The sequence below is a fragment of the Dipodomys merriami genome, unplaced genomic scaffold (genome assembly GCF_024711535.1).
Source record: "Dipodomys merriami isolate MVZ:Mamm:240054 unplaced genomic scaffold, mDipMer1.0.p SCAF_3, whole genome shotgun sequence".
Classification (NCBI taxonomy): Eukaryota; Metazoa; Chordata; class Mammalia; order Rodentia; family Heteromyidae; genus Dipodomys; species Dipodomys merriami.
Window position 1 is genome coordinate 32004220 of NW_027204492.1, and position 26738 is coordinate 32030957.

General features: G+C 35.3%; 1 protein-coding gene across 2 annotated transcripts in view; it reads left to right on the forward strand.

The window, feature by feature from the left end:
* The window catches only part of Il13ra2 (interleukin 13 receptor subunit alpha 2), a 46945-nt gene extending 20614 nt beyond the window's left edge, over positions 1–26331 (forward strand). The window contains exons 2-11 of one of the 2 annotated variants that reach the window (XM_070038970.1): positions 8060–8178; positions 8430–8558; positions 10222–10373; positions 13185–13338; positions 14070–14190; positions 17713–17897; positions 18574–18719; positions 20934–21078; positions 23786–23901; positions 26145–26331. In XM_070038970.1, the coding sequence (XP_069895071.1) occupies positions 8465–8558; positions 10222–10373; positions 13185–13338; positions 14070–14190; positions 17713–17897; positions 18574–18719; positions 20934–21078; positions 23786–23901; positions 26145–26231 (1200 nt within the window). In that variant the 5' untranslated portion in view covers positions 8060–8178; positions 8430–8464 and the 3' untranslated portion in view covers positions 26232–26331. The remainder of the gene's footprint in view (positions 1–8059; positions 8179–8429; positions 8559–10221; positions 10374–13184; positions 13339–14069; positions 14191–17712; positions 17898–18573; positions 18720–20933; positions 21079–23785; positions 23902–26144) is intronic. The other variant, XM_070038969.1, reaches the window with a different exon arrangement.
* Positions 26332–26738: the final 407 nt, after the last annotated feature.

Consider the following 26738-nt stretch of genomic DNA (forward strand, 5'->3'; position numbering starts at 1 on the left):
TACAATGCATTATTTTCATGTAGAAAAGTTACAGCTTTTACAAAAATGTTAGCAAAGGAATCTAAGCATTGTTAGAAGGACAAATGTTCCGCCTTATGAGACTACTTCAAAGGACAGTACAAACAGAAATTCCAACTGGGAATATTACCACATAATATACTTGACAAAAATACACAATCTTCAACTCCTTCTTTATTAAAAGAATCCCCCAGGCGTCTCTGATAGATGCTTTAGCTTTAAATAGGGTTTTGCCCCCTCCCCCTTTTTAAAACAATATCAGATTTGAACTTACAGCCTTGCACTTACTTTGATGATATTTTACCCCTTGAACCATGCCTCCAGCCCAGCTTTTTACTGGTTATTTTGGAGATAGAGTCTATCAAACTTTTTTTTTGCCTGGACTGGCCTTGTATCCTCCTCTGTATCTCAGCCTCTTGAATGGCTATCATTACAGATGTGAGACGCCCATGCCCAGCAGGAAAATGGTATTTATTTAGAATCACATTATGCGTTATGACATAGCCATAAAGCATCTTTCTTGTCCTTTGCTTCTTTTTCTTTTCATTTTTGTATTGATTATGGTAGTTAGATCATTTCTCTTCACCTCACTTTTACTGTTAGTAATCATGTATCAATGTTTTATGCCTATGTATGTGTTAAAAATTCAGTGAATAGTTTATAAACCATAAAATGTTCAATTAATGAAAAAATGTATAATGCTGCAAATTATTTTCAAGTTTTGCTGAGTGGCAAGGCCCTTCAGAGCAAACCCTTTGCACATGTGTAGAGCAATTAACCATTCTCAGAGTACCTTCAACGACCTCAGCACACCTGTGCCAGGCTTCTATCATCACCTCCATTTTATAGCTGCAAATTGAGACACAATTTGCTTCTAAGCACAGTGATTTAGGCTGAAACATAACCCAACCTGATATTTACGCTGTTGTGGCTTTGGTTATGACAAGCTTCTCAGTTACAAATCTGAGAGTGTTTCCAAAGAAAAATTTAGTACTGTCAGGTTTTTACAATACCTGGATGTCATTCTGAATTTGTTTTAGATGGTTTTTAGTCTCACCCGTAAATTCCTCTAGCTTGTGACTTGTAGAATATGTCCTGGCCCTCTGGCTATTTCTTTTTCCCCCCCTCTGGCTAATTCATTGTGTTGAATTTTCTCAGTATACTTGTTTATCAGACAGGAAGGAAATTAATAGAGATTCAAATTAATATCTTCTAAAGATTAGAGAAGAGAAAAAGAGGACTTATGATAACTGCTTATGATAACATATTTCTTGAGAAACCATATTATGGGTAAGTACCTGGAGTTTCTCCAAAAATGCAAAGATTATCCAGCCAAATTTTTTCCTTTGGTTCTGTGAATTGAATCCTGGCCTGGTGTATGCTAGGGAAATACTAGTATCGTGCTATTCTCAGTTCCAGCCAAATGTTAGAATGAAGGGATTATGTTGCAGTATATCGAAAAGTTTGAAAATAAAGCTGAAAAGAGGAAACTGCTGTAGATTTGCCCTTCCAAAGATGATTGTCAAGTGGACCACAGATTAATTGTGACACTCTGTCAGAATAATTCTGTCAGAAGAATAGTATAAACACACTACGCACCTGTTTTTCCCCCAGTACCAGAGTTTCAACTTGGAGTTTTGTATCTGCTCAGCTTCCTTGCTAGATACTCTGCCACTTGAGCCAGACTTCCAGTCTAGATTTTTGCTGCTTATTTTGGAGCTGGGATCTTTCTGACTTTTCTTTCCAGAATGAACTTGAGTCTTAATCCTCTGGATTTAACATGATGAGTAGCTAGCATTGCAAGTATGAGCTACTAGTACCCAGGTTTCATATCCTTTCCTTCCTTTCTGCCTCTCTTCTTTCCTTCTTTCTTTCCTTCCACTGTATGAAACAATGCATGTAAAATGCTTGCCTGCCACTGAAAGTGTTTAAAATGTTATGAATACTGAATAAATTCTAGGAAATAATATTACAGATATCATGAGTGTTGCCATTTGAACTTGCATCTAGTACAAGATTTATCTATAATAGTAACTGGCAATAAAAGCAAGAAAAGAAAAAGAAGGAGGGAAAGAAAGAAGGAAAGAAGAGAGGCAGAAAGGAAGGAAAGGATATGAAACCTGGGTACTAGTAGCTCATACTTGCAATGCTAGCTACTCATCATGTTAAATCCAGAGGATTAAGACTCAAGTTCATTCTGGAAAGAAAAGTCAGAAAGATCCCAGCTCCAAAATAAGCAGCAAAAATCTAGACTGGAATTCTGGCTCAAGTGGCAGAGTAAGCTCAGCAAGGAAGCTGAGCAGATACAAAACTCCAAGTTGAAACTCTGGTACTGGGGGAAAAACAGGTGCGTAGTGTGTTTATACTATTCTTCTGACAGAATTATTCTGACAGAGTGTCACAATTAATCTGTGGTGTGGATGCTAGATGGCTTGCATTGTGACAGTGGGTTGAGGAAAGTTGGTTAGGGTAGGCTTTTAGTAAAAATAAGTTCAGATTCCTTTGGACAAGAAAATTTGTTAGTGGGGGCTGAGAAGGTGGCTCAGTGGTAGAGAGCTTGCCTTGCATGCATGAGGCCCTGGGTTCAATTCCTCAGCACCACATAAGCAAAAAAAAAAAACTGGAAGTGGTGCTGTGGCTCAAGTGGTAGAGTGCTAGCCTTGATCTGAAAAGCTGAGGGACAGTGCCCAGGCCCAGAGTTCAGGCCCCACGACCGGACCAAAAAAAAAAAAAGAAAACAAAAGAAAAGAAAATTTGTTAATGAAAGGATTCAAGAAGCCTGGTTCTCAGGTATAGCTCTGTTATATAAGTTGTATAAAACAGAACATTTATCTTACTCTGGCAGTTATTTTCTCACTTTTCAAACTAAGGAGATCATGACACAAAAATAGGCCCTAGGAGGACCAATGGGACAGAATAGAAGACCTAGAAATGAACCCACAGACCTATGGCTTTCTAATATTCAACAAGGAAGGAAGCCCAAAACATAGCTGGAAGAAAGACAGCCTCTTTATAAATGGTACTGGCAAAACTGGATATGCGCATACAGAAAACTGACACTAGATCCTTATATATCACTTGCACCAGCATCAATTAAAAATGGAGCAAAGACTTCAATGTAAGCCTAGAAAACATGAAACTTTTACAGGAAAGGGTAGGGGAAATACTAGGGCTCCAATTAATAAATGGGATAATGACTTAAAGACAGACTTCTCAAGAGAAGTAAATGTGACCAACAGACACATGAAGAAATGTTCTCCATTTCTGACCATAGAGGAAATGCAATTCAAAACAACCCTGAGATTCCACCTCAACCCAATTAGAATCCCATTGTCAACAACAATAGCAATGATAAATGCTGGGAGAGATGTGGCCAAGAGGTAACTCTATTACCATATTTGTGGGAATGTAAGCTTATTCAACCACTTTTGAAAACAGTATGGAGGATTCTCAAAAACCAATACATAGAACTACCTTATGACCCAGCAATTCCACTCCTGGGCATTTATACAATTGACCAAAAACCAGGCTACACTAAAGCTACCAAAACAACCATGTTTGTTGCAGTATTATGTATTACAGGCAAGATATGGAATCAGCCCAGACACCCCTAAATGGATGAGTGGATCAAGAAAATATGTATATGAAAAGGTCAGATAATGTGATGTTAGGAAAATGAACCCTTAAATATGTATTTTAATGTTTTCGTTTCTTTCATGCATATGTTTCTAACGCATTTATAAGATTATTTCTTTGTTGCTTTGTATGTCCCCCCCCCACAGTGTAACCCCCGCTTTCACTATATTTGATGTCAGTATAACATGTGGAGGAGATGGGGGCAAACAAGTCGTTTAAGGATTCAGGTGGACCTGTTGCAACAATGAGAAGTACAAAATGTCATGTCAAAAACAGCTTTACAATGTCGGTGGGGGGGCGGGAGGGGGGTATAATTGGGTGGGGGGAGGGGGGAGGCTGGGAAGGGAGGTGAAGGGTAAACAAAGGAGGAGGCTGCAATGCTTGGTAAGAAATGTATGCATTATCCTGCCCATGTAATTGTAGCCCCTCTGTACAATATGTTCTCAAACAAAATAAAATAATATTAAAAAAAAAAGAAAATATGTATATGAACACATGGGAATTCTACTCATCCATCAGAAAGAATGATAATGTACAGTTAGTAAGGGAATGGAAAGAGTTGGAAAAAAATTACATTAAGTAAAGTAATCCAGACTCAGAGAAACACAAGTTACATGGTTTCCTTCATTTGTGGGAGCTAGACTGTGCCTATAAATCTATAAGTAAACACATTGGGTGGTATGCAAGGGGTTATAAGTGAATTTACTGAAGTATAATAGACTTTATATGGACAGTGCAAATAATATAATTCTTTAGAAAGACTAACATAGAGCCCAACAAAATAAATCTCAGGAAATGGGTACTTTCAAGAGATGGGGCAAGAGGAGTGGCATAGAAGAATGAAGAGGGGAAAGGAGTAGAATACACACAAGAATGCATTATATATGCCACAGAACTGAGAAAAATAATGGAAAGGGTGGGGCAAAGGTGGAGTGAAGATGGTGAAGGGATGATCCAGATCAAGATGTATTTTATAAGTAAATTGCTTTGTTAAATGTCAAAAAATCCAATATAAAACCTAAAAAATTAAGAACAGTGAGGAAGGGGTGGGGTTGGAAGAGGTGAATGAGAATGTTAAAAGGAGTGACATTTATCAAGAGGCACTATTTTCATAAACTACTTTTTGAATGTCAACTCCTTTGTATAACTACTTAAAGATAATAAAATATTCAGAAAATAAAAGTAAGGAGATCACAAGGTCTGCTCTGACCTATACGCAGCAAGTGTTTTGCCACTGAACCACTTCCCAGTCACTACACATTTTTTATTGACTCTTCTGTTTCCAGAAGTGCTGAATAAATTCAAATGACTATACTTTTAGTGACCTTTTGCTTCAAACCAATAATTAATAGTGATGTTTTTGAGAAAATAAAAGTATTCACAGGTAAACCAGGATACATATATCCTCTGCTTATCCAATTCTACATCATTAAAGAAAACATTCCAAGCATCAAGAAATGGATTGTTTTCTCTCATAACCTTAATTCTCCAAATCATTCTATGTATTATTTGATTTTAACTTGCATCATACTTTTTTCAGTCGGATCATACATTTTTCAGTTTTTTTGTTCTTTCAATAGTGTGTAATTAATTGCTTTAATTTTTGATGGAAGGGAGATTATTACTATAACTTTGAAAAATCATACTTTTGAATTGCCACATATGTTTAGATTAATTCTAGTTCTCATGCAGCAATTCATAATGGATATTTTTCTTTGACAGTAAAATTATCTTCTTCATTACACACACAGATTTGACAGTAAAATTATCTTCTTCATTACACACACAGAAATAAAGAGATCAGACCACATCAGTGGTGGTATCTGTGAAACACAGGGTATAGACTATATCTGAAACTTTTCAAATCTTACATATCTGCATTTCCTTCTCATCTCACCTTTGTCCTTATTGTAGAAAGTTCAAGTCTTCCTGGTAAAGCCCTGGCTGCCCTAATGAGTCTCATAATTTGTAAGCCAACAACACAATTTTGTTCATATTTATCAGGGGAGACAGATGGCAAGTCCTTGCTTTCAAGGAAGAAAGAATTAAGGCATTAACTCATGGAAGACTTTATTAGATTTACACAAGCAAATTCTAGGTTTTATAAAAATAGAATTGATCATAAAGTAATAGTACACCCCAAAGGAAACTAAAGGATGTCAGCTTGATGAAATGTCAAGTACTCAGAGCTCATACGCTTAAGCATTTGTATGAATAGATTTTTTTCTTATGGTACCAAGTGTTAAGCTTTCTTGACTGGCATTCTATCTTTTGAGCTATGCTTGCAGCCCAGCTTTTTGGTGGCCATTTTGGAGATGGAGTTTCCTGGACTTTTCTGTCCAGTCTGGCTTTGAACTGAGATTTTCCAGATCTCAGCTTCTGAGTTGCTAGGATTATAGGCATGAGCCAAATGTACCAGGATATGAATAATGTTTTATGATATGCTAAGAATATATACATAATTGTGGAGTTTTCCAAGAAGTGAGAGGGCATTTCTAAGAAAGTAGGAACAGGGAATAGTTTACCTAATAAGGTGGCCTCAGAGCCAAGATAGCAATTTGAAGGGAGGGGCCTATATGAAACTGCAACTGTAAGGATATATAGATGAGGAAAATGACTAAGCTCTAAAATTGGTAAAGTCCCTATTGAGGTTGTTGCTGGGATCTGTTGGCCATTGTACCAAGCAGTAGCTTCAGCTGTGTTGAGTACTCTGGGACAATGGTGGAGCATGATGTTTGGCAAATGAACCAGGATATAGTGTCACAACTATTCCCTGGCTCCTTTGTTTTATTCTTTCTTTTTTAAAAATCTGTGTAACATATTCCAGTGTTCATTTGAAAAGTCTTTGTCAGATTCTAAATCTAATTCAGGAACTCATTTTGTGATTTATCTATAAATGACTTCAAAAGGAACCTATCCCATTTCCTATGCTTAAATGCATTAGGCAGATCCATGATTTCTAATTTAATAAGTAGTCAGATTTCAGTAGCCTATAATGAGAATAGAAGCAAATAATTTTTAAACTATTTAGCATTTATGCTACCCATTTTGCAGGGCTATGAAAATTTTACAGAGAGAGTGATAAAGAACTGTGTTAGGATTTTTCTAAAAGCATTTTAAGGGTTTGGTTGTCATAGATGATATGGGGTTCAAGTCACACTTAATTCTGTAGGCCCAGTAGTATCCAATATGTTCATCTATATTGTTATCTTATATGAGACCAGATCTGTGGAAGATTGGTAATTTTCTTTTTTCTTTTCCTTTTTGGTCAGTGATGGGACGTGAGTTCAGGACCTGGGCATTGACCCTGAGCTCTTTTGCTCAACTTTCTACCACTTAGAGCCATAGCACCACTTTTGGTTTTCTAGGGCTACTTAGCTACTTACAGATGAATCAATGGACTACCCTGGGGTAGAGATGAAGAGAGAGGAATTGAGGAGACTGAAAGATGTGCTAGATCTCAGCAAGAGAAGTGGAATCCTTTTATGATTTTATGAAGCATAGAATGTTAAAAAATAGCATGATATTGATTCAGCCAGGTTAAATAACTGTAGGAAGCCATAGATGGAAGGAAGTCCCAAAAGAAACGCTTTTGTAATGTTGAATCAAATATTTGAGACCTAGCATGTAGGGCAGAAGTGCAAAGCATTGGGAATCAAGAGGTGTTTGCTTTGTAATCTTAGGCCAGTTTGTATTTCAATTACTATTATCTAAAGAATAATTTGACTAACATTGTTTCAGATAAATCAGTTACCTCCAATTTGATTTTAGTCATTAATGGATGTGTATCAACATTGGAACAATATAGAGGGACCAGATTGGATGAAAAGGGTATAGGATTTGTCTCTTTGAATTAATCTATGCAGGAGAAAAGAAAGGTGGTGTATGAATCTTGGAATAAGTGACCTTTAATCCTTAACAGTTTGTGAAATTGTTGGTTCCAGAAATATAGACTCAAAAAGAAATGTGTGGACCTGGGAATACTAATTTAAAAAATTCTTTTTGTGGCAGTCTTTTGGGGCTTGAACTCAGGTCCTGACCGCTGTCCCTGAGATTCTTTTTTACAAGGCTAGTATTCTACCACGGAGCCACAGTGCCACCTCTGGCTTATTCTGAGTAGTTTATTAGAGGTAGGAGTCTCACTGACTTTCCTGCCCGAGTTGTATTTGAACTGTGATCCTCAGCTCTCAACCTCCTGAGTAGCTAAGATTACAGGCATGAGCCACCAGCAACTGGCACTAAGTTTTCTTTAAAAATAGAATATTTTAGGCCAGGCTTGGCTATGCATGCCTATAATTGCTGCTTTGTAGGTGTAGCAGACTTTGGTGTAGGTTCTGAGCTCTCTCAGGAGAAAGGTAAAAGATAGTTTGTTAGAGATTTTATTAATCTTTTCCTCTGTTGCTAGGGATGATCACTATGGAGACTACTGATGCCACAATGCCCTCTGTGTACCAGTAGGAACACTATGGGGGTCAGACCCCTGTTTCACAAAGAAGGCTATTTGAAGAGAAGGGTGATATGTCGGTATGACCAGATATTTTGTTTGCTTTGCTTTGTTTTTACTCTTATTAAAAAGACGAGACTAGAACCTTCCCACTCAAATTATACTTGTTCCAAACTTGATTATTTCTTTTTCAGTGGTTTAAGGATCATAGCTTTATCCAACTTTTGGCAGAAAGTACAACAATATCTCCCAAAAGTCTTATTAATCATTTTTAGTCACTTGATTGTTTGGAGTAAGATAAAGTTACTATGCCATATTTTTTTCTTTTTAGATTGACAATAATTCAAGGTATTAAATTTTGGAGAAATGGCTTTTATTTGTCTGGATGTTAGAAGTACATGTATCTTTTTTATCTGCATAATATTTGGCTGTACTTTGTCTTCAAACACAGAGATAAAAGGTAAGTAAAAAATGGATTTTAATGGGATCTTTAAAAAAGTTGGAATATCGACTGTCTTTTCAACCTATACTATGAAAAAGTATAACTAGTAGATGGATTGTTAGAAATAGCTTTGGAAAAAATTAAATCCCCCAACAACAATTCCTCAAAGAAACAACTGCCAGATAAATAAGTGGACTAAAGACTTACAGAGAAACTTCTCTGAAGAGGAAGTAAGAATGGCCATTAGACACATGAAGAAATGCTCAACTTCCCTAGGCATAAAAGAAATGCAAATCAAAACAACATTGAGATACCACCTCACCCCAGTTAGAATGGCTATAATCAAGAACTCTAATAACAACAGATGCTAGAGGGGATGTGGACAGAAGGGAACCCTACTGCATTGTTGGTGGGAGTGTAAACTTGTTCAACCACTTTGGAAAGCAGTATGGAGATTCCTCAAAAGACTCCACATAGAGCTCCCCTATGACCCAGCAATCCCACTTTTGGGCATTTACCCAAATGATCACAAACAAGACCATACTAACGCTACCAGCACAACTATGTTTATTGCAGCATTATTTACCATAGCTAAGATCTGGAACCAACCCAGAAGCCCCTCAGTAGATGAATGGATCAAGAAAATGTGGTATATATACACAATGGAATGCTATGCCTCCATCAGAAAGAATGACATCTCCCCATTTGTTAGGAAATGGAAAGCTTTGGAAAAAATTATACTAAGTGAAGCAAGCCAGGCCCAAAGAAACATAGGTCCCATGGTTTCCCTTATTTCCAATAACTAGTGAATGTCTGAGACAAGCAGGAACACTCAGATAAGTTGATGTTAGGTGAAATAAACCCCAAGATAAGGACTCAAATGGTTTTTCCTTCTTGCTATTGTTTCTAACATATTTATAAGATTTTTTTGTTGCTTTGTATGTCCCTCCCCCATAGTATAACCCCTGTTTTCACTTTATTTGATGTAGGTATAATTTGTGGAGGGGAAGGGAAAAAACAAATAGTTTAAATAGGGATACAGGTGGACCCATTGCAACAATGAGATGTACAAGACATTATGTTGAAAAATGAACTTTACAATTTTGGCGAGGTGGGGGTGGGGGTGGGGGTGGGTGGGGAGATGGGAATGGATGGGAAGGGGAAACAAAGGAGGAGGCAACAATGCTTGATAAGAAATGGATTCATTACTTTACCCATCTAATTGTAATCCCTCTGTACGATACTTTCACAATAAAGAAAAAAGAAAAAAAAAGAAATAGTTTTGGAAGTGGCGCTGTGTCTCAAGTGGTAGAGCATTAGCCTTAAGCTGAAGAGCTGAGGGACAGAATAAATATATATTCATATATATATATATATATATATATATATATATATTCTTACTAGTCAGGCTTGTAACTGATAAAAAATACCTTATATGAATTTATATAAATATAATCAAATAATATGTGGTAATTGTGATTATCCTTTTGCATTTATGTTTCAGGGATTTTTTTGTGTTATGGCATATACTTGTACTTCATTTATTTTGTGTCCATGAAATATTTAATTGTATGAATTTATTATATGTTGTTCATCCATCAGCTTAGAAATAATCTATAGTTAGTAATTGTCCTCATAAAATACAAAGAGAACTTAAAAAATAATTTAAATTTCATTTCAGTTAACCCTCCTCAGAATTTTGAAATCGTGGACCCTGGATATTTAGGTTATCTCCATATGCAATGGCAGCCTCCACTGGCTCTGGATAATTATGAGGAATGCACAGTAGAGTATGTTCTAAAATACCGAAGTGTAGATAGTCAAAGATGGAATGTAAGTAAAACAATATGACAGTGGCTATTTGGTGTTTTGTTGTGACACTTCAGTGTCTATTCTAGATCTCAATATTTCTATTTAGTATATAACACACTGCCAAGAATTCGTCTGTTTCCTGTGCATCCTGTCAGATTTATTTCCATCCCATTCAGGACTACCAGTAACACTACAAGCACAGGAAACAAAAGTACTTCTTTCTATAGAATTTAGGCTATGAAGACTATTTAGCATTTCTCCATATTTAAAAAAAATAGAATGTTATTGTTATTATTAAAGTATTGTATACAGTGATGACCATTTTATAAGTCAGGTAATGAGTACTCGTTTTTTCTCAGACAGTGTCCCGCCTTCCTTTGCTTTCCCCCAGTTTCCCCCTTGCATCCCTGCCCACAAGTTACATAGGACATTTTTCACTTATTGTATACTCAATAACATGATTGCATTTGTTCTCTCTTCTTCTCTCCCTTTCTGCACTCCTTTTTGCCCTGCTAAAAGAAAAAAAAACTAAGCAAAACAAACACTACCACCATCTCCAAAAACATAACATAAAATCATGTTTGCATTTCCTGGAGTTTGTTTTAATAAATAATATTTTAAATGCTCAGAGAAGTTACACCTAGGGTTCTTCCCCTAAGGGCATCCTTTAGTCTGTTTGGGTGTGAATATCTAGGGTCTTGTATAGGTTTTTCATGTTCAGTTCTATTTTAGATCTAGTTTCCACATTTGAGAGAAAATGTGTCATTTGTCTCTCTGAGCTTGGCTTACCTCAATTTAGTATGATTTGTTTCAGGTCCATCAATTTCCCAGCAAATGACATAATCATTCTTTTTAATGGATGAGTAAAATTCCATTGTGTATTGCATTGTTGGGGGAATGTAAACTAGTAGAAACATAGATCTTCCCTATGACCCAGCAGTACCACTCCTGGGCATCTACCCAGAACATCATGAGCCAGGATACAGCAAAGATACTTTCACGTTCATGTTCATTATTTCACTATTCACAATGGCAAGGATATGGAATCAGTCCAAATGTCCTATAACAGATGAGTGAATCAATAAAATGTGATATACATTTTACCATATATATTATATATGTATATAGATATATGTGAGTGTGTATGCCAGTTCTGAGACTTTATCTCAGGTCCTGGTCACTGTTCCTGAATCTCTTTTTGCTCAAGTCAAGTGCTCTACCACTTGAGCCACGGTGCCACTTCTAGCTTTTTCTGAGTATTTTATTAGAGACAAGAGTCACATGTATTTTCCTGCCTAAGATGGCTTTGAATTGTGATCCTTAGATCGCACCCTCCTGAGTAACTAGGATTACAGGTATGAGTTACTGGCGCCCAGCCATTTTACTATATTTTATAGTTGCTTACAATACAAATCCATTTTCTGTTTCTATAAGAAAATACTTTAGGCTTCATAATGGATAAAGAGAAGAAGTTTATCTTAATTATGGTTTTGGAGGCCAAAAGTTCAGGATGGTGTGGCCCCATTTGTACTGTCTTTTGTGAGGGCTTCACGGTAGATGGCATCATAGTGGCAGCACATGTGAAAGGGTAACATAGTGAGATAAAAATCTAGATTGTGGGAAGAGACAAGATTTGCTTTTTTAAGCCACTCTTACAGGGTGAACTAGCATTGCACTGCCCTGAAAGCAGTGTTCTCAGTGACCTTATTACCTCTTAAAAAGTCTATCACCTCCCAGCATTGCTACATTAAGGACTAAATTTAAGCAGGAGGAGCCCTTGAGGTATCCTTCAAGCCATATTTTGTACATGGCAATTGTATACTTAGATATGTGTCTCATATATGCTACTGTTCTGTGAGGATTTCCTCTGCACAAACCAAGTCTTATTTATCTTTGTATCCAACTCACAGTATGGATCTTTGCATATATTGCATATATTGTAATAAAAGTCTCCATGGAGTTGTATTGGATTTTAAACTATTTATACACTCAGCAATCATGCTCTTCAGAGATCTTGTTGAAGAAGACATTCTGTTAACTGCTTATTCAGCTAGGTAGTTCCAAGGGACAATTCGAGTCAAGTATGTATGGAGCAGATTTTTGTACCAGATGCTCTGTTACGTATCAGGAATGTAAGAACTGATAATGTATGCCAGGCTCCACTAGCTCAAGCCTGTACTCATAGCTATTCAAGAGGCTGAAATACAGAGGACTGTGGCTTAAGGCCAGCCTGGGCAGAAAAAACTTCAAAAGTCTGTATCCAAATAACTACAAAATTCCAGGCTGGAAGTAAAGCAAGTGTACAGCATCAGCCTTGCAAACCTCAAAAGTGAGTGGCTTTGAGTTCAAATTATCCCACAAAAGACCGGGGGAGGGAGATAGAGAACTATTAACATATAATTTTCATCCTCCAGCTTTCTCTGGTTCCTTGTAGGATTTTATTTTATGTGATTTCTGAATGAATCATATTATATTTGAAAGAGGACAAATCAGTTGCTATTATATATAATGCGAAAATTATCTATGTGGTTCCAAGTGTCTTAGAGCTCATGTATCTACCATAAACACCTTTTTTTCCCCTTCTAGAAGTTTGTGATTTTCTTTTTTGCTTTGAGTGAGATGTTAAGATTCAAATGATCTTTAATGATATGGTGTGTAGAGGTGAGCTTGGCCAGAATATATGTGGGACATTTTAGATGATAACCATCAGGCACGTTTTAGATACGAGGAACCCTCCTGGATAGGTGTTAATGACTTCTCAGTCTGTTAATGTGGCTCATTATACTATAGGTGTTTCTAAACTTGACCTGGTTTCTTATTTTCATCAAACAGACTATCATTACTAAGAATCTACACTACAAAAATGGATTTGATCTTAACAAAGGAGTTGAAGCAAAAGTACACACACTTTTGTCAAGCCAATGTACAAATGGATCAGAAGTTCAAAGTTCATGGTCAGAAGCTACTTATTGGAAACCAGAACAAGGTTACAACAATACTCCTTTTTCACATTTAATATTCCAGAACAATCTATATAGTGAATAAATTCCATAATCCTTAGATTCCAGGTTGTATATACAGTGGATCTCTATCACTGTGGCACAAAATAGAATACTTAGTAATGAATGAATGGCTTTTTAAAATTCTTTTTTTTTGTTGGTCATTGGCCTGAACTCTGGGCCTGGATGCTGTCCCTTAGCTCTTTAGCTCCCTTCAACTCATTTTGACCACTTGAGCCACAGCGCCACTTCCAGCTTTTTCTGCTTAGGTAGTGCTTAGGAATCAAACCCAGGGCCTCATGCATTCAAGGCAAGCACACTACCACTGAGCCACCTTCCCAGCCCTGGCTTTTTAAAATTCTTTCAACCACAAAACATGCTTGGCGAAACCTACATCTCATTATATTAATATAGTTCTCAGGTTTGTGAAATATCAGTGAACCTGTGTGAAGATTTGTTCAATTACTTGTCATATCCTGGAATAATCATTTGCATAGTTTGGAACACACTACTATCACTAAATGAACACTTAAAAGTTTTTAGTTTTGAATGTCTCACTTATACTAAAGTGATTTTCAATAACTTCCTTTTAATATTATGCATGTTGTTTGTTAAATGAAGTGATAGGGCCAAAGGAAATAAAATAAAATTGCCTAATTATTTCACAAATGATTCATCACCATGCCTTTCAAATATTCACAGTTCATTCATTTCTTAGGAAGTGTGGAATCTAAGATTCAGGATATGAATTGTGTGTATCATAACTGGCAGTATTTAGTCTGTTCTTGGAAACCTGGCATTGGTGAACATATTGAAACCAATTACAACTTGTTTTTCTGGTAAGTATTTCTATGCTTAGGAATCTCTATTAGAAAAATGACAATCAAAATTAATCCACTATATAAGAAGCTATATTTAAATTTAAAATCACTATATTTATCAGGTTTATATTTATGATAATTATAATTATTTGGGTTTAGAATGGGAGTAAGTGGTCTTAGGCTACAGATGTTACAATGAATCCTATGAAGTAATATCGGAATAAGGTCACTGTTTTTATACTGGATGAAATTTTCCCTCCTTCAGAGTTATGTTACAAAATATTTGGGCATATTTTTTATTCTTTTTTAAAAATTTTTATTTATTTTTTATTGTGAAAATACTGTACAGAGGGGTTACAATTAGATGGGCAAGATAATGAGTACATTTCTTATCAAGCATTGTAGCCTCCTCCTTAGTTTCCCCTATATTTTTTATTCTTGCCTCTTAGAAGAGTAGTTACATATTAAGCTGGATTAAAACATTTCCTATAGTTGTTAACTGTCACCAAAGCTTTTAGAGCCACCTCAATTCTAGTTCTTTTGTTCATTAATCGTTTGATGACAACAAGGACAACCATGTTTTAGCATTCCTTTGCAGATTGGCATATCTGTTGTTTCCCACCTCTATTGTAAGATTCTCTTCCTCTCCTTTCCTACCTGGATTATTGCTATAGTTGCCCAATGTTTAATCTACTTCTAATGTTTCATCTTCCAATCTGCCCTTTCCTGTTTATTCTGCATAGTAGGGGCACCTTCATCTTCATCTTCCTCTACCTCCATCTTCATATGCCAACCCCATATTCAAAAACCTTTAGTGTCTATGTATAGCCTTCAGGATAGAATTGAGGCTGCTATTTAAGTCTTGGTTTCATTATATCAATGATTTTCCAACATTAGATTCTACTATCAACAATGTGAATATCTTGTTCTACTTCATTCCAGCTCTACTTTCAGCCATGTGATGACCTTTTATGCCTTGGTGTGCATTGTCTTCTAGAATGGCCCCTGACTCTCTCTTTCACCAACTCATATCCATTCTTGAGTGCTCATCTGATATTCAGATTCAATGACTCTTTACAGCTCACATTAACTTCTGTTTAGTTTTTCTCTGAACCATGCTTTTTCAGTTCTTGTTTATTGCCCAGATGATATTTGAAGTTATCACATATGTGTGCTTTGTCTCCTTAAGCTTTTAGGGTATTGATGGGCTTTAAATTATTTCTTTCGGGGCTGGGAAGGTGGCTCAGTGGTAGAGCGCTAACCTTGAGCTGAAGAGCTGAGGGACAGCACCCAGGCCCAGAGTACAGGCCCCATGACAGGACCCCCCCAAAAATAAATAATTTCTTTCATTTCTCTTGACTACCTCCAGAGTGTTGTGCCCAGAGTAGATTATCACTAATATTGACTAAACCAATAGAAAAAATTGTGATTTCCTTGCAAATTAATAGGTAAGGATCAGAACATAGGCATTTATGAAATAAAGCAAATTGACTAATGGGCCAAGTGCTACTATTTGTGAGCTTTAGGCCTAGATTTTTATGGCATCTATATTTACAAAATTTTAATTTATGTGACTACATGTAAACTATTAATGCTCCCAAAAACTGAGCTCTAATCCCTGTTCTCACATCATTTAACAGGTAGATGTTGGCCAGTAATTTCTGATTTTAGGATCTCAATTTCCACACTTGAAATTGGATGGGACTATTTCTAATCATTTTTCATTAATTCAACAAATATTAATCACCTACTAAAAGCAGACAATATTCTAGGTAAAAGCAGAGAATATTCTAGGTAATTAAAAATAAAAGTATCAATAAGACAAATCACTTTCTTTTTGTTCATTGTTCACCTTTAACAGAATTTTATTCTCAAATAGGGAGAAACAAATATTAATGTTGTAAAGATATCTTTAAACTTTTACTCTGACAGAAAGTCAATTTGTATAAATTCAGGCCCAGCACTCAAGTCTCCCACGTGTAAATCAAGTGAACTGTTTCTTGTAACTAATCGATTATAATTTTTCCAACTCTGCTTAAGGTAAAGACCTGTAGCAACTTGTTAACTGCTCTTTAGCCTTTTAAAGGTGTTTTGGGCTGCTTTTAAGGCGAATATCATATTTTATAAAGTCAGTTATTCTTAAAATATTATTATTGTTTTCTTTTTTTCCAGGGCTGAGGACTGAACCCAGGGTCTTGCACGCCAGGCGGGCACCCTTCTGCTGGGCTAAACCCCCAGCCCCTTAAAATATTATTTAAGAAAACAAACCATGCATTTGTTATTTTGGAAATTAAAACGAACCCCTCTCCCCCAATTTCCATTCACTTTTTTTTTTACTGGAATAAGATTCACTTTAAATGATATGGTAACATTTCTTTATTTCTTGTTCAGGAGAATGTAAAAATTAAACATTTACTTGCCAACTTCTCTTTCTTGTCTTTATTATCATCTTGAAATGGTTGTACAAAGCAGTTGATCAATGTCACCCCTTGCAACATTCTCACCTATTCCTCCCCTACCTAGTCTTTCCTTCACTCTTCTTAAGTTTATAGGGTATATATTGGATCATTAGATTCTTGGCTGCATTCTTCCCTTTCAAGCACCTGCTTTCTGGTATTTCATTTTGTTGAACTTTGATTTTGCCTTTCTGAGGAATTTCATTATTTAAGATCTCCCTTGAATCTATCATTTTTCAGTTAATATATTTTTATACACTTACATACCACTCAAGTTTATAGCTAATCTAGCTTCCACATATAGGAGAAACCATGCATTCTTTGTGTCTCTGGGCCTGACTTTCTTCATTTAACATAATTTTTGTGCCTGGCCCACCCAAGTTGGATTTTCTGAGATTTATACTTTGAGTGTGTTGTGTTGAAGATTTTAATTCATTTTATTAAAAACAATATTCTTTGAATTCTGCTTTAAAATATAATTTCTTGTAAAATAATTTTCCTAGTAAAACACTTAAAAGGCAGCATGACCCAAGATTTTCTTTTCTTTTTTTTTTTTTTTTTTTTTTTGGGTCCGGTCGTGGGGCCTGAACTCTGGGCCTGGGTGCTGTCCCTCAGCTCTTCAGCTCAAGGCTAGCACTCTACCACTTGAGCCACAGCGCCACTTCCGGTTTTTTTTCCTGCTTATGTGGTGCTGAGGAATCAAACCCAGGGCCTCATGCATGCAAGGCAAGCGCTCTACCACTGAGCCACCTTCCCAGCCCCCTCCAAGATTTTCTTAATAGAAATCTTTGTGTTGGATTTTTAGACTCTGTTGACGAGTTGCCATAAACTAAGGATATGAGTAAGATCTTTATTTTTTCTTTGGAGTTTGTGACATTTCCCATTGGATTATGAACTCTATGAAACCCCATAAAAGATCTGCTTTACTTGCTGTTGTAACCCTTGCATTTATCATACATATGGTAAACAGTAGGTGCATATGAAATAGTTTGTTATTCAATTGACTTATTTACATGACATATTAAGACAATTGAAAATGTTATAATATCATTAAGTATAATTCTCTAAATGCTTCTTTTTACAGGTATGAGGGCTTGGATCATGCATTACAGTGTGTTGATTACATCAAAGCTCATGGAAAGAACACTGGATGCAGGATGCCCTATTTGGAGTCATCAGACTATAAAGATTTCTTTATCTGTGTTAATGGATCATCAAAATCCAAACCTATCAGATCCAGCTATTTCATTTTTCAGCTTCAAAATATAGGTGATATAAACAAACAACTTTAAATTCAAATTCATTGTTTCTAGTTTTTCCAATGAAAGAGGTAGATGAGAGCAAGAATGTGAGAGAATGAAAGAGATAGAGAGCCTTAAAGAAGTGTAAAGAGAGCAGAAATGGAATAAAGTATGAAGCAAATTTTTGAAGTCTGGTTTAGCCATGGAGTACTTATAAAATCTTATTCTGAGGCCTCTAGATAAGGGGTTGGCTATTTTCTAAGTCTAGTTCTAGTTATAACCATTAAAAGAGTTTATAACCAGTAAGACGTTTGTTTGAATCGGGTTGGGCCACTTTCTATGTACTATGTAAGCACTACATAAGGGTTAGCTACCAGTAAGAGAAATAGTGATACCTATTGGGGTGGTTATTTTTAAAGTTGCAAAATGGGGAAAATATTGCAATGGTTTGGGTCTTCTAACATTTCTCTTGGGCTTAAATATTTGCTAATGTGACATTTATATTTTAAAAGTGTTGTTTAAAAAACTCAAATATCTCAATAAGCTCTCCTTGGTTGGCAAACAACTCTGATTTTTATTCATATAATAGAAGATAACCTGGAACCATGTGGTTTATCCTTGAATGCTTTTGATATCAGATGTGCCCAGGATTGGGTAAGAGCTACTGCAAACTATGTTAAAATGGTTTCTTTTATGTTTTTCAGTTAAACCTTTGCCACCAAACACTCTTAGTCTTACTGTGAAGAATTCATTTGAAGTTAATCTGAAATGGAACACACCTGAAGGACCCATTCCTGCAAGATGTTTCATTTATGAAATTATGTTCACAGAAGATAATTCTTCCTGTATGGTATGAATATTGCATTTATTTTGGAAAATCATAAATGCAGGTTTTTAAATATAGGGAACTTGAGAACCAAAATCAATTGCTATCCATATGATGGAGGGAACATGATAAGTATGTCAAATTTGCAGAGAGCTAGATTTAGTGGACCCAAGAAAGCTTTTTGCCATCTAAAAGTATAATCATCACAACAATTTTGTCCTGGGGCTTGAATTCAGGGACTGGGCACTGGCTAGTACTCTACCTCTTTGAGCCACTTCTGGTTTTCTGGTGATTAAGTGGAGATAAAAGTTGTATGGACATAACTGCCTGGGCTGGCTTTGAAACATGATCCTCAGATCTCAGCCTCTTGAGTAGCTAGGATTATAGGTGTGATCCTGTTGAATCACGCCAATTTTAAAGCTACATAGAACCTTGGATGTAGCTTGAAACCCTAGTCATTTGTTTCTAAATTTTTGTCAGAAAAAGTTGCTGAAAAACTAAAATGGATTGTGAGAGTCTTTGGGTAAAAGCAACAATCACAAAATACAGCCATGAAGTCAGGATTAGAATATGGCAGGCTTGTAAGATATCGTCTTAACCAGAGCAATGGAGCTTGTAACAAAGGAAGTAAGCAATGCATGTGTGACCAGTTACCTCCCAGCATCAATAAAATGGTGATGCCTTTAACCCTACATTGTTTTGATTATTTTGATTCTTTAGTTTCCAATTTAGGGTGAGGTGGAGACAAATAGGTGAGCCACTGGCTCTAATTAATCTACTTCATATACAGAATAGATTAAATCAATCTCAAAATTGATAATTGGATTAATTTGCAAGGTCTCTGGGGGTTGTGGGATGAACTGACTTCAGAATCTAGTTATTAAGGTAGAACTAGAATAAACATCAGTCAACTTATGTCTACATTATATTGTAATGTTTCCCAGGATGTTTTTTTTTAATTAAGTTTTTTATTGTGAAAATACTGTACAAAGGGGTTACATGAGTAAAGTAATGAGTACATTTCTTATCCAGCATTGTTGCCTCTGCCTATAAGTTGTAACAAAAGAAATTTTGTTATATCAAAAAGCGAACTTTACAACTTTGGTAGAGGGGGGATGGGAGGAAGGGGAGGAATGGTAAGGGGAAACAAAGGAGGAGGCAACAATGCTTGATAAGAAATGTACTCATTACCTTGCTCATGTAATTGTAAACCCTCTGTACAGTATTTTCACAATAAAAAACATTAATAAAAAAGAAAAAAGAAGAAAAAAAAAGAAATTTTGAATGAGAAAGACTCTGCAGCTCTTTAAAATGTAAAATGTTTTCAGCATTTGTTTGTGTGTATGTGCACGCACATATTTGTGATCACTCATTTTTTCATATTCTAATATCTAAAAGTTTCAGGCCAATCCTTCAATACTATTACGTGAGTATTTTGAAAGTTAACTAGAATAAGAAAAGAAACAGCTATATGGATATAGTTTCCATAAAAATTCTATAGTTTCTATAAAAACAAGATTCATTGGGTGAGATTCTTGAAAGATGCATTATATTCATAAACTGTTTTGTTAAATAGCAATTCCTTTGTACAAATAAAGATTTTTTTAAAAATGAGAAAAAGGAAAAAAATTCATATGATGGCTATGTCTTTTGGTAATTCAGTGCATGCACCATCTTCTACTTTATGGAATCTGGAAATTTTACACAGGTCCAAAATTGAACATTATAGACAGGAAAACCACCTAAAAATCTTGCCCTGCCAAATGTTACTCTTTATTACAAGTAACCCATCAGCACTCTAGAAAATATTCAAAGTAGAAATAAGGAAGGGGCCAGGTGCAAGTGGCTCAGACCTATAATTCTACTTACTCAGAAGGCTGAAATCTGAGGATCATGGTTCAGAGCCAGCTGGGCAGGAATGTCCGTGAGACTCTTATCTCCAATTAACCACTAGAAAACTGGAAGTGGTGCTGTGGCTCAAGTGGTAGAGTGCTTGCGTTGAGCTGAAGAGTGGAGGGACAGTGCCCAGGCCCAGAGTTCAAGCCCCACGACTGACAAAAAAATAAATAAGGAAGGGAAGAAAGATAAATTTTAAAATATCTCATCAAACAGTAGGAGATAATCCTGCTAGTTTTTTATGTGTGTATTTTATGTTAAAATGGTTTTATAAATGACAGACTCTGTCTAGCTGCAGTTAGGTCAACTAATGACATCTTCCGCCCCCCCTTTGGCTTTCAGACTACCACAGTTGAAAATGAAATAAACATCCCACAAACATCAAATGGAAGTCAACAACTGTGCTTTTCAGTAAGAAGCAAAGTGAATATATATTGCTCAGATGATGGAATTTGGAGTGAGTGGAGTAATGAACAATGCTGGAAAGGTATGTGCTTAAAGTAGTGTAAGCAACTAAATGGAATGTTTGCTAGCAAAATTAACTTCTTTTTTAAAAAATTAAATGGTGTAGTATTTTTTTTATTGTGAAAATACTGTACAGAAGGGTTACAATTACATGGGCAAGGTAATGAGTACATTTCTTTTTTTACGGGGGTCCCGTCATGGGGCCTGAACTCTGGGCCTGGGCACTGTCCCTCAGCTTTTCAGCTCAAGGCTAGGGCTCTACCACTTGAGCCACAGCGCCACTTCTGGCTTTTTTCTTTTTTCTTATGTGGTGCTGAGGAATCGAACCCAGGGCCTCGTGCATGCAAGGCAAGCACTCTACCACTGAGCCATCTTCCCAGCCCATGAATACATTTTTTATCAAGCATTGTTGCCTCCTCCTTTGTTTCCTCTTACATCTCTTCCCTCCCCACCGCCCTGCGTCTCCCCCCCTCCCACGCCAAAATTGTAAAGTTCGTTTTTTGACATAAAGTCTTGTACATCTCATTGTTGCAATGGGTCCATATTCCCCTCCACAAATTATACCTACATCAAATACAGTAAAAATTAATTTCTGTTCATTGTATTTTGTAATAGTGAAAATTAAAGGCTGTTGCATCTAGTCTATCAGTAGAGAAGAAAAGTTAGCAGGTGCACAGGACAGAGTTGTTGAAAAGCTAATATTCATTTAAAACTAAGAGTCTTATTGTGTTTTTTCCTATAAAATGCATCAATATTTCTTATGTTCATTTATTCCAAAGTCTTGTATTTTTAATATGAACATTCCTGTTTTTTTGTCAGTAAAGAAAATATGCTGGCTCTTTTTGTGGAACATCAGGAGCCTATTTAAATTAGTATTTTCTTAGATTTTTAGTTTCTAAAAAGTAAGGATAGGTCATCACACACTTATTTACAAGTTTCTAGTACTACATCTAATGAAAAAGTTTCTAATTATTATGATTAAAATACATTATCTTCACTTCCAACACTGATTTAAAGTGATAACATAAAAGGCATTCAAATTAGCTAGCAGTATGATCTTAAGAAGCCTAAAGAATGAGATTAAACTTCAGAATCCATTAACTTTATTAATAGAAATGAGTAGTAATTATGAAATAGTCAAAGAAGCAAATCTAATATTGCTTTCATGTATATGGAGATGGATTCAGCTATAGGTAGAGACAGGTTTATTTCTATTAATTCTATCATCTTTCTTGTGATTCTAGTGTAGTGGGATTGCTATTATCTCCCAATAAATATAGTGCTATTTTTTTTCCACCTCACTCATTACACATTTATTAAGCACTTAGAATGCATCGGACTCCTTTCAGGAATTAGAAACACAGGAGTAAAAAAAGAACACTAATCTCAAAAACTTCTCTTTATTTACAAATTGAGCAGGAACAAGAAATAAACAGACCAAACTTATCAGACATTCAGTACACCTCTTACTTATGGGTAATGGAGTGTAGATAAAAAAAAGTTGGCAGTGTATGGGAGAACTCAAGTAATCACAGCACATATGCAATCGGAAAGTACTTACTATTTCTATGTTTTTTATTTTTGTCACTGCTATTAGAAATCTGGAGAGTCTATGTATAGTTATATCTTAATTTCAATTTTGTCATTAGTCAATGCATTATATAAAGTGGATATAATGAGTTTTTAACTACATTCTAAAAGATTCATCCTTTCAGGTGTGTTACATACAGTCTTACTAGTAATTTTGATAAAGTTTTTTTTAATTTAATGATATCTTTTGGTAGACTTAAATTGGGAATGAGGATTTTGTTTTACTTGTATGGGCACTTAGTTCTTTGGAATAATTTATTATTGCTATTTCAAGTTATTGGTAAATAGGATAATAATACTTAAATAAACATAATATCTTGTGTATTGAAAGGAAGTAGAGCCTCAGCAAAGGAACTTCCTGTTTTCTTTCAGTGAATTTTGCATGCCAGAAAACTTGTCAGCCATTTCTCTGGAAAATAACCTTTCAAATCTTAGCTGAGTTTATGAATTTTACAAGTAATTTTCTAGTAGAAAATAAGTTCATAAAGTAATGAGACAAATAAATAAATGAGGAGACATTTGTAGGTTAGAGTCTAAGATTCAATATATTCTACTTTGTTATTCCACAGCAAGCAAAAGATGCTAATTTGGGAAGGACAATCTTTTGACTAGTCATTACTCTTTTCTCATTATGCATCAGAACCATTTAAACTTTTAAAACCATCAAAAAAGAACAAAAAAATTGTGAGACACCTTTTGAAAGGTGAGCTTAAAAAAATAGCTCCATTATACATGTGTATCTCCATTGAAGATTACTGAAAATCCTGCTTCTTGCACTATCTGATGAGTGCAGATGAGATCACCTGACTCATTGAGACTTAAGAGGAACAGAGAACATGTTTGCTGAATTGTTTGACTAAAATTATTTTATCATTTTTAATGAAGAATTTCACATAGTCAAATTTGAAGTAAAATCATGAGATAAGAAATGTATTTTTGGGAGCTATTTTTCTAAGTAAAACTAAGAGTTGTGACAGTTTAGTAAACTTGTTCTGTGTAAAAATTAGGTGCTCATGCACCAACAAGAATGACAGCTTAACTCAATTTTTCACTATTTACTAGGAGTTTATAAAGTAATTGAGTTTTAAAAATAGGTATAAGCCTCTAACTGTTCTCTTTTTGTTATTTTTTAATCCTAGGTGACAGATGGAAGAAAACTTTGATATTTTTTGTGATGCCATTTGTTTTTGTCTTTGTATTTGTTATAGTTATGATGTGTCTGCTTTTCTATAAGCAAAAAGCTTTACTGAAAATGGTAAGTTGTATAAAAGTTTAATGTTTAGAGTGAGACAGTATATAAAGATCTGCATTCAGAACTGATGTGTGTATACTTTATAATTTTACCTGTTTACTGTGTACAATTAATATTGTTTGGATTAGGATGATGTCATCAGAAAAATCATGAAAAAATTGACCCACAAAGCTGCATCTTCTGGGCAGGGAGGATTTAGTATTGTCAATATAGAAGAATGATGCTTAAGAACATGAATTATTGTTTATTTACCTTTAGATTAAAAAGAATGTAATGGAACAGTTCCAAGAGTAAAACAGAATTAGGAGAAAGGACAGTAACTGAATGGTGCCTGCTGTGGGAGCTCTTCCTCTTATGGCTGGTGGGACAGCATCCATACAAAATATAACCTGTGAAATACAATTAAATGATTACTATTTGAGTTGTACAGTTACTATAGAATTTTAGAAGATAGAAATCACTATAGGCTATTGAGCTTTAAATAGAAATTAAGAGTTGAACTGAAACATCTTAGTAAAATGTCCTTTCAAGATAAAAATATGTGTGAATGAACTGCTTCACTTTGCATGCTGAGTGCATGTTTTTGCCTATTTCTCTAGGTTATTTAATCCTCAGTGAAACAGTGTTAATAATGACAAAATGGTAAAACAGCTCCTTCTAAATTTCAGATTTTTCATATGAAATAATAAGTATTTCTTATCCATAGACACTGTTGAAATACCAATTTCCAGTCATATGGCCAAATGTTCAATTAGTATTATTAAAATGATTTTTTCTTCCAATGTTGAATACACATTACTGTATAACATTATAATATTTACTTATTTATTGTTTGTTTTGGCTTGTTTTTCTGACAAAGTCTTACTTTGTATGGAATTCAGTATGTACTCAAGATAGTCTAGAACTCGGTATCCTCCTAACATAGCCTCACTAGTGCTGAGATTACTCACTTTAAAAAGTATATTGCAAGAAGCTTTAAAATATTCAACCCCTCAGCTAGTAGTAAGTTTTATTACATTCAATTAACAGTTATTTTTTTCTTCAACTGCTCCTGGTGAGAGTGCTGTATGTACAGAAATCAAAGGATGGACCACATTTTATTCACTGATACATTAATAAAGTAATGTGATTTTGAAATTAGCACTAAGTCATGGAGATATTGCCAAATCATAAAAAGATAGATTCTATGGAATTTTTGTTGATGATGTTTGTTTTAAAGTGCTTTCTGGATGAAAATCTTCACAATGAATAAGATTGTTTGGCTTAAAAAATCAGAAGGCAGGAGATTTTAAATATATTCATAGCCCTAAATATATGCTTCACATTTCATGTAAGAAAAGTAGTAGAAGAAATAGCATGCTTAATAAGGCTGAAAATAATGAAACTACTAGGGATCATATCTAAAACTTCACTGAATTATACAATAAAAGCCTTGGAAATTTATACTGCCTGACAACTACCCTCTCCTAATTTCTCATGGTGAATTTTTTTTTTGTCAGAGGTTGGGGTGGGGACTTCAGGACCATAGCCTGTGCACTTAGGAAGAGGCTTTCTGAAAGTACATCCAAACTTCAAAGGATGTGGCTACCTAGGTGTAGACAGTTACTTCAGACTGAGACAGGAATGGACTATGGTAAATAGCCACGTTTTAGTTTGGGCTAATTTTATTTAATATTATTTGGAGCAGAGGAAGCATTCCTTGAGAACTTGTTAGAAATTCTCCAACCAAAACTTACTGATCAGTCTGTATTTTAACAGCATTTTTAGTAACTCGCTTGCTCAATTTGAAAAGCACAAATATGTAACAGCACTTTGGAATGAAAATTACTAAAATCATGTAACGGAGAGGTGACTTCATGGACAAGATCACTACAATGGTGATTTTCATGGTCATTGATCATCTCAAAAAAGGGAAAGAGCTAAAACTGAGCTTTGAAACACAGTGCTGTCTTCTATCATCACTTATAATCAACAATAGATTGCATTTTGATTTCCCTAAGAGGACTTGTCATGAGAGCTTCGATGGTAATATGAATCAAGACAATATGACATAATAGTCAATTACTGTTAAATCAGGGCTTGCTAAAATGTGCTCTTAGTTTGATAAAGAATATTAGAGAGGAAGTAGGAATGTGGAGGGGAGAGGTCAAGGTGAGGCTTGGAAATGACTGGTATTTCCATTCTGTATGCTAAGTGGATTTTGGAGACCTAGTATTCTAGTTTCTCTGTTTTGTTCATGACAACAGGAGCTACTATCAAAGAATTTCTGGAATTACTGCCGTAAATCTAGAAGATACTCCAACAAAGCAAATTTGAGAATAAAGTGTTACTAAGCCTTGCAAAGGACACTTGGGACTCCTGACCCATTAGCTATGTAGGTTTATTAACTTTGCAATAATGTGACCACAAATTTAATAAAATTGAATTGTATGAAGTATAGTTTTTGCATTATAATGGAGTCTTAAGATATTGAATATTTTCCAAATGCTTGGTTCCCTGGTATTTTCTTAAGTCATGATTCTTCTCATCCATCTGTCTTCTAGTACCTCAGAGTTCTCTTTGCCCTTCTTCTACTGTAAACTCCCAAATGTACAACTAATGAATAATAGCAGTCATGACAGGAGTCCCTGATGATACTACTCTAAGAATGAAGTAAGCATGGACAGTTTCATATGTGTGTGCTCATGCTTGTAAGGACATGATTAAGTGACCTGTTGTTGCCATCTTAAAATTCTTCAAATATTTGAAGAGGAGATCCCATGTATCTTTCTGTACTCTCCCTGCTGTTTAGGTTACGCTACTCATAGCATCATTTCCTATTATTCTGTTCAGGATGAATC